Source organism: Cicer arietinum, chromosome 4, assembly GCF_000331145.2.
Source record: "Cicer arietinum cultivar CDC Frontier isolate Library 1 chromosome 4, Cicar.CDCFrontier_v2.0, whole genome shotgun sequence".
NCBI classification, from domain to species: domain Eukaryota; kingdom Viridiplantae; phylum Streptophyta; class Magnoliopsida; order Fabales; family Fabaceae; genus Cicer; species Cicer arietinum.
This window is the reverse complement of record NC_021163.2, coordinates 47624636-47634044: the sequence shown is the minus strand read 5'-3', so window position 1 is coordinate 47634044 and position 9409 is coordinate 47624636. Positions and strand designations below refer to the sequence as shown.

Here is a 9409-nt window from a genome sequence, read left to right as displayed (position 1 = left end):
ACTTAAACCAATAAATTATTATTTTTGTTTGCTTACAGATTATCACTTGAAATTCATAAATCAATAAATTATTATTAACAAAATTATGGATAACAAATACTCCATCAATCATATACTAATTGATATGTTTGTAAAAAAAGTTGTTCTTTGATCAATTTTTTGTACAACATTTTTCATATGCATTTATGATATTGATAATGTATTAATATTTAATAAAAATAATTTAATATAAATAATTTTTTCTCTATTTCTTTTATATATTTTTTTTAATATGTGTGAAATGATCAAATGATATTATATTGTTTTTTATACATTTATGACATTGATAATGCACAAATATATAATAAAGATAATTTAATAAAAATAATATGTTCTCTCTTTTTTTAATATATTTTTTAATATGTATGAAATAATCAAATGAGTCAATTGTTTTGAATCATATTAATCATGTATGATATACAACTAAAAAACAAATAATAATATCTTTACTAGGCTTGAACTGGTTTTTGTGTGGTTCAGTATTGAAAAATCATACCAAAATCATGAAAACTAGAAAGTTGTATTTTGTACCCTTCAATTTAACTTATACTCCCAAAATATTAAAAATCCGAATATATCACTTTAATTTTCATTAAATTAATGATAAAAAAAATTACTCCAAAATCTCATCCCCTTACAAAATTTTTCAGTAAAGAATATTTTCTCCTCAAATATCCGGTACGGACTTTCTAACTATCGAAAATTTTAAACACAAAATTTACGGTAATAGAAATTATTTACTGGACATCAAACACAAACACACAAGGATTTTTGAAATCTACTTTAATCATCAAACCCAAAATCATTTTTTGTTTTTACACATACATAGAAGACAAGACAAGTTCTTGTATAGTACAGTTGTACATTTATTAGCATAAATTGTAATACTAATTTAAATGTTATAAAAATATGCAAATATATTAAAATATATGTGAATACCATATGCTATTAAAAATTTTAATTTAATTATTTTCAATTTGAATTCAGTCCAATCTCGATCAGACCTTTAAAGCTTGAACCAATGTCTATACTAGTTTTATATCGGTTTAGTTTGAATTACCTTAATCAGAACCATCTCTTTAAAAATATCAATAGCAAAATCATCTCTTTAAAAATTGGATTCATCATAATTTAAATTAAAAAGGATAGAATCCGACCCGAAAATGAAACAGCTGGACCGGGCAATTGGGCCGGCCATTTTAACCAATAAAAAAGAAGTACCAAATCTGAATTATTAGCGCTCGCTGGTTTTGGTTTTTTTGTTTGCTTCGCCTTCGTTTCTCTTTCTCTCTCTCTACTCAACTTCGTTTTCTCTTTTTTCTCACACCACTTCTTCAAAAACCCAAAACCCTAGTTTCTCATATCTAACACCATGAACTGCTCCAGTTAATTTCTTCTTCCTCTTCTGTTTCTTTACTTCACATCATTCTCTTCTTGCATTTATTCTCTCTTTTGTTTTTCAAATTTTAACTAATTTTCTGATCTGTGTTTATTTTGCAGTTTCCGGTGAGGTTCCGGAAGAGCCTGTGGTGTCAAAAAGTTCCGGTCTTCTCTTTGAGAAGCGTTTAATCGAGAGACACATAGTGGTGAGCTTCTCTCTCTCTCTCTCTCTCTCTCTCACTTTGTATTTACCTTTTTGCACTTCAATTTACAAACAATAGTTAAGGGTAGATTAGTAATTTGGGAAAAGTGCTTTGAGCATTGGAGGTGGATTAAGAAATATTGGTTTTTTAAGTGGTTCAAAAGTTTAGTAGTGGAAATCAGTAGTGTATGCATCTCAAAATTTTGAACTGGAATTTAGTTATACAACCCATGAGTGGAATTTAGGGTTCTATTTTGTTTGAGCTGAGAAGCTGAGACATGTGCCTAATTATTCTTTTCATTTTGGATACTGATTTTAATTTTTGTATTGTTTATTAGGAGATTTGAAAGATATAAGATAGATTTGGAAGCATTCTAGTTATTGCTTTTCTGTTTTCTCTTTTTGTTTATGTCCTACGACTATCAATTTGTGAATATGTCAATATGAGAAACTAGGGTTTTTTTAACAAAATCATATTGAATTTCTTAGTGTGTTTGAAGTGGTTTTTTTGTTTGATTTCTGTACATGTTTTTGTCATGCAATAGGGGTTTCAGCTAGGGGTATTTGTGGGTTGGGTCAGTTTCAGCCAGTTTTAATGCTATTATTTTCCGCGTTGATGTATCAGGCTTGTCATTTGTTATTACTAATCTGATTTTTGATACTTCATATTCAATTTTTGTTGAAAATTGAGTAGGATTATGGGAAGTGTCCAGTTACTGGAGCTCCACTTACACTGGACGACATTGTACCAATCAAAACCGGCAAGGTATGTTGGTAATAATATCAGTTGTATGTGCTATGTATTGAGTGTGCAATTTATAAGTTGACTAAGATGGTCATGTATTCCGTGGTTCTTTTTTTTTCAAATGTTTACTTGCAATTTGCTAATTAAGAGAGTTTATCATGCAGATAGTGAAGCCCAGACCAGTGCAAGCAGCTAGCATCCCTGGCATGCTTGGAATGTTTCAAAATGTAAAGAACTGAGGCTATGAAGTATTACAATTTTATATATGATGACTTTATACGTTTTCTTTTTACTTATAAATAATTAAAAGAAATGCTTAGAAATCTGTAGTCTCGTCATTGCAATGATTTATCATCTCTAATTAATTAATAGGAATGGGATGGGTTGATGCTATCAAATTTTGCATTGGAGCAACAATTGCACGCAGCAAGGCAAGAGCTAAGTCATGCTTTATATCAGGTAAGATTAACTAAATTAATGACTCAAGAAATTATTGTCTTACACTGTTATGCCAATTTGTGGAACTGTGGAAGTTTGCACCCTACAAATGGGTTATGATATTATCTATAATTTTGAAACACTTGACTTTGTTGTTAGATTCCATTGATTTCTAACTGATTCATATGTGTAAGTTTTCCATCCTTTTGAATTTCATCATTAAATCAATATGAACTTTTTATAGAGTTCCTATCACAATATGAAAATGCTTGGGTTGCAAAGTTAGCCCTTTAGTTTACAATCTCCGTACTTCCTGGTCTATATCTCTTCCTCCCTCTGTCCCATATTAAGTTGTAGTAATACCCATTTTTAATATTCCACATGCATTAATTATTTCTTTACCAAAATGCCCTTATTTAATTTATCATTGAGAAATGTAAATTCCTTCTCTCTCTCTCTCTCTCTCTCTCTCTTATGATATCAATAATTGTAAGGGTAATTATGGAGAAGTAACACACATTGTTGCCAAGATTTAATGCAATAACTGCTTTTCTCAATACCCTTGAATTTAATAAGTTAGTCTTACAATAAGGGATGGTGGAATAGCTTTTTAGGTTCTAATTTATTTGATAAATTTTTTCATTTGAGATTTATTTTCTACTCTTTCAGATAAGGAAAGTGTGTCACTGTGTCGTTTGTTTGCTAGAACTCCTATTTATGTGTGAAGGTGTAAACTTTTAGCATGTCATAGAACTTGTCAAAATCAATTTTTGTAATTTGTCTTACTAATGGAAAAGCTCTGATTTATAACATATACAAAATTTGTTCACTCCCCCTACAAAGTTCAAATTGAGACTATTTTTAAGTTTTTCAGTTCTTTAGGGAAGATGTATTAGGAGTTTGGGATGCCTTTAGGCTAATCTGTGAGTAACCGAATGGAGATGAGGAAAAATAGAAGGGAGGCAGTACACACATATAGAAAGGGTGAAGTTAACAACTAATCAAATGAGAATAGAAAGGGAGTTGAATTAACACTTTACAACGAAGCAAGGGTGAAGGATAGTATTTTGAAGGGAGAAGAAAGGCGTTTTTGGAGATGAGTTGAATAGCAAGGATGTATTGGGAGTTTGGGATGCCACTAGGCTAATCTGTGAGTAACCGAATGGAGATGAGGAAAAATAGAAGGGAGTCAGTACACACATATAGAAAGGGTGAAGTTAACAACTAATCAAATGAGAATAGAAAGGGAGTTGAATTAACACTTTACAACGAAGCAAGGGTGAAGGATAGTATTTTGAAGGGAGAAGAAAGGCGTTTTTGGAGATGAGTTGAATAGCAAGGATGTATTGGGAGTTTGGGATGCCACTAGGCTAATCTGTGAGTAACCGAATGGAGATGAGGAAAAATAGAAGGGAGTCAGTACACACATATAGAAAGGGTGAAGTTAACAACTAATCAAATGAGAATAGAAAGGGAGTTGAATTAACACTTTACAACGAAGCAAGGGTGAAGGATAGTATTTTGAAGGGAGAAGAAAGGCGTTTTTGGACCAGAAAGGTTGAAGAAAAAGAATGGATATTAAGCCATTAAGAGGAGGAGCCGGTTCAGGTGGTACTGCCATCGTGGGAAGCGCAAACAATTTAAAATGTTATTGACAAGTTTAGCAATAACATTGGGTAGACACTTTTTGAAGTCCACAAGTGCATTGGGGAAGTAAATAGAGCATTGACCGAACTACTTTTAAAATTTAAAAGAGATTAATAATATTTGCTAATGATTAATAGTTCATTTTTGAAGAAAAAGATGAATATATTACATAACTTTTGAACAATTAAGACAGTTGTGTACCTCTTTATGTTGCAATACATATTGAGAACCAAAATAAAGTATTAAATAGTGTACCTCTTTTTGTTACTGAAGACGACGGAGTATCCACATATTAGGTAACTATGATTTTTAACAATTGAAGTGAGTCACCAGATAATTGCTGTTTTAGGTTTTATTTATTTTTTCCAATTTTTGTTTGACTTATTATGCATTAATATTAATTTTTTCCCCCAACTGTTCAGTCCTTTGTATGATTTCTTATCTTGATAAGATTCCTTGTGATATTGATTTAAAGTTTTTATAAACTGTTCTTTTGCAATATTTTCACTGATTTATTTTAGTTTTAATCTATAGCATGATGCTGCTTGCCGTGTGATTGCAAGACTTACAAAGGAACGAGATGAAGCTAGGTCTTTTCTTGCACTGGCAGAAAGGCAGTTCCCTATTTCTGCAACAAATGCTGTGACAGCAAATGCCCCTGTTGTGAGCAATGGGAAAAGAGGTTTTACATCTTATCGTGTTAATTTCATCGTTTTCTCTATATTGCAATTTTTGCAAAGCTTTTTTAAAATTGAGCTTGTAGCAAATTTCATAAAAGTTTCTAACCCCATTAACATTAGAGTTGAAAGTGTTCAAAAACTAAGATTTTATACCTTATTTATTTAGGATGATTTTTCCTTATTTGCTGTTAATTCTTGCTCTTTGTTTCAACTGCGCGTTTGAATTGTCTTTTTATGTTTTAGCTGCTGCTGATGAAAAGCTGGCACCTAGTGCAAAGAAATTACATCCTGGAATTTCTTCTAGCATAATTTCTGAGCTAACAGACTGCAATGCTGCTCTTTCACAGCAGAGGAAAAAACGACAGGTATTCTTCGTAATGATATATAACTGCACTGGTTTTGGCAATTCTAGTATTTTCTTATTTGGTATAATCTAGGTTTTATTTGCGATCTCAGTTTTGCTTCGAAAGCCTTTGAAAATTTGAAATTATTTATTAATGGCATTTACAATATTTCTTTTTACTTGTTTGATTTGTGCCATCAAATTGTAACAATTTATTACTTTTGCTGCATAATTAGACAATTTTTTGTTGTGACTGATTGAATTTGGATGCTGTCACTTGTTTGTGGCATTCTCTTCAGATTCCTGCGACTTTGGCTCCTATTGATGCTCTTGAGACATATACCCAGATATCTAGTCACCCCTTTCACAAAACAAACAAACAAGGCATTACATCTCTTGATATCCTTCATTCTAAGGTAATTACATTCAATCTCTATAAACTGGATTTAGAAATATTAATAAAAGAAAACGTTTTTTAATCAGAAAACTAATGGGAACAGACTGAGGATTAACTCTTTCCTTTATTGACAGGATTTAATTGCAACTGGAGGTATTGATACAAATGCTGTTATTTTTGATCGACCATCCGGACAAATATTAGCTATTCTTCCTGGTCACTCAAAAAAGGTCTTATTTTAGTTGGAATTGCTGGATTTATATTTTCTTCAAAATCTATTAGCTGACCATGGATGCTTTTTGTAGGTAACCAGTGTGAAGTTTGTAGGTGAGGGCGAATCTTTCTTAACTGGTTCATCAGATAAGGTAAAGTGCCACCCCTTTCTAATTCTAATGTAGTCTGGTTTACAGGGCTGGAAGTTGGAACTATTTTATCTAACCATCCTCTTTCAACTTAGAGCGGACATTGTAGAGCATGACAAAATGTCCATCCATGTATTTTCTACATTCCTTGTTTTCTCCGGACGCACAACCAATTGTTTATGCACAATGGAGCCAATCCAAACCTTTAAATTTATGTGTGAACTCTGAACCAGTAATTCACACTTGACATTATTCAGTCTGTTGCAATTTGACAAAATGCATTTTGTTCCCATAATGGATGTGTATTTCGTATGTCAGTCTCACTTGACCAACTTAAGTTGGTGACTTTGACTTGCAAAAGTGGATTCAAAAGCACCCAGAACACTGAAATGGTGTAGTTTGGTGCTGTTAAGTGTAAAGACTGATAGTTGTGGTTGTGGTAACTAGCCAATTTTGTTAATGGTCTTTCACTAGTGTTTCTGATGAGCTTGTCAATGCTATTCTGAGATGCACTCCACTTGTCTGTAGCTATCTACTAGTAGCTAGTTAAGTGTTCCTTTCCACTTAGCGTTCTCAAAGTTAGGCAATTTTCTAAAGTGAACTGGTTAAGTACAAAGTTTACTCCAGTGTGCAGATTTCATGTCACAAGTTACTCTTCAGATCTCGATTATAAGCCAGCCAAAAAATCCATTTGAGACTAAAGAGAATAACTGTTTTCATTTTGCATTTTCCAGCAGTCAATAATATATTATTTTTCTATTGCAGACGGTTCGTTTGTGGCAAACGTCAAATGATGGTAGCTATGAATGCAGACAGATCTTGAGGGATCATACGGCTGAGGTAAATGAATCTAACCATATCGATGTCCCTAATTTTTTGCTGTTTCTTGTTTGTCTTTTTTATCATCATTAGTTTCCGTCTCTTTTGGAAAAGATAGCTGATAGTTTTTCATCTCTGGGTTATTATACTCTTTGTAAAGGAGAGCTGATAGATTTTTCGGTCCCTTTATTTAAGATCGAAACTTCAGTATTTTTTATTAGTGAAATCAAGTTATACCTATGTTGTGTTTACTTGTTTGTGCATTTGTTCAATCACATTAAGTTATTGTAAAAGCTTTTTTTTTATTCTCATTTTTCGATGCTTTCAAGAATTCAATCTCCATTCTTCTTCAACTTTATACTTTTCACCTGTAGGCTGCTGATAGTTTTGCTGGCTTGGTATTAAATTATATCTTTGGCTGATATCATGCCCTTTTGTTTGTGATAATGGTTTTAATGCACTCAGTGGCATTAAAATTTTAATGTACTTGTTCTCCAGTTTGGTATATCCAGTACCCCTGCTAAATTTTAATATTTGAGGTCTAAAACAGTAAATCTTTATCTTCAACATCAGGATTTCATAAAATGTGAAACATGTTATAAATGCCTTTATGATTGTTGTTGACTATCTGATGGTGAAACTTCTTTCCTGATATAACTATGATCTGCCTTTCGGTTTTTTCAGGTGCAAGCTGTCACTGTCCATGCCACCAATAATTACTATGTCACTGCATCACTTGATGGTACTTGGTGCTTTTATGAACTGTCTTCAGGAACTTGTCTGACTCAGGTCTGATTTTTTTATCTGTATTGCTACAGGCAATAATAGGAAGGATAAGTCATGCTTATTAACCTTTTTTTACAGATCATTTTTCTCTTACTATTTTTATTTTGTCAAGAGTGATGTGTAAGGACTGGGGAATAGTTTTCTAGAGGTGCCTACAGAATGTGGGATACTTTTTTTTGTTTTTTAATAAATTATCTTCTGAAAGTAACAAGGCTTAACCTTTACTACATTCTTTGCTACGTAAGTTTTGAATTCATAATTAGTGATTTGACATGCATAGGTTTCGGACTCTTCTGGTTCTTCTGAAGGTTATACATCTGCAGCTTTTCATCCTGATGGTCTTATTCTTGGAACTGGCACAACAGATTCTCTTGTTAAGATCTGGGATGTAAAAAGTCAGGTATACAGTTTATTTTTGCTTTATTTATATTGGTTGCAGATTATAAAAAGTCAGGTATACAGTTTAATATTAATTTTTATTCCCAAATTATATTGGTTGCAGGCAAATGTTGCTAAGTTTGATGGACATGTGGGGCATGTAACTGCCGTTTCCTTTTCTGAGAATGGATACTACCTTGCGGTACGTGAGAAAATGTAACCAGTATAAGCAGGATGATCTTTAATACAGTATTCTTATTGCACTCTTAAATTTGATAGACTGCAGCACATGATGGTGTAAAGCTTTGGGATCTACGGAAGTTGAAAAACTTCAGGAATTTTGCCCCATATGACTCAGAAACTCCAACAAGCTCTGGTATTTTTTTTCACTTCTTGTGAATGACCCTACTGCATACATTTTAAAAAATTGTACCTATTCCATAAGGTCTTCTAATTCTCTTTATCTTGCAGTGGAGTTTGACCACAGTGGATCCTACCTCGCAGTTGCAGGCTCTGATGTGAGGTGAGGAATAATATCTAGTGCAGAAGGGTTATCGGAAAACCGTATTTGAACTTGTCTTATAGTATAAATAGTCTCGAAGAACATTATAAAAATAGCTTATGGGATTCTATAGGCTGTTTTCATTTTCAACTTAGTTTCATGAGTTTCACAGCAACACGATAGTTTATAGAAATAGTTTTCACACGGCTCAGGTGAAGTTTACAATGTTTTATCTTCTGATTATTGCTGAATAAATTGTACATTAACTCTTATATGATAATAATTTATTAAATAAATGTTTACCTAAATGCCCCTTAGATTGGTCATGGATTAAAAAAATTTCCAAAGAATTCTAATGTTTGTCTTTCCTTAAACTGATTTATTGTACTTGTTACATTATGCAGGATATACCAAGTCGCAAATGTGAAATCTGAATGGAACTTAATCAAAACATTTCCTGATTTATCTGGAACAGGTTCTGTCTTTGATTTTTTCCCACTCTTTTGTGTCTTTAATTATTCTTGAACTGCATACTTTTAGTTTCATGTTTGTATAGTTACTGAGATGCAACTTGAACCCTTTCTTTTCAGGAAAATCCACATGTGTAAAATTTGGCCCTGATTCAAAATACATAGCAGTTGGATCAATGGACCGGAATCTTCGAATTTTCGGCCAACCCGGCGAAGACATT

General features: G+C 32.5%; 1 protein-coding gene across 1 annotated transcript; it reads left to right on the top strand.

The window, feature by feature from the left end:
- Positions 1–1265: 1265 nt before the first annotated feature.
- On the top strand, positions 1266–9406 carry LOC101510265 (pre-mRNA-processing factor 19 homolog 2; the record flags this gene model as incomplete). Its single annotated transcript, XM_004497751.4, has 18 exons — positions 1266–1424; positions 1540–1625; positions 2316–2387; positions 2531–2593; positions 2739–2825; positions 4986–5133; positions 5375–5496; positions 5774–5890; positions 6006–6101; positions 6177–6236; positions 6999–7073; positions 7737–7841; positions 8119–8238; positions 8341–8418; positions 8496–8592; positions 8688–8739; positions 9123–9193; positions 9309–9406. Coding segments are annotated over exons 1-18 (1560 nt in total), but the record flags the coding sequence as incomplete, so codon positions are not given.
- Between the last annotated feature and the right edge of the window lie 3 nt (positions 9407–9409).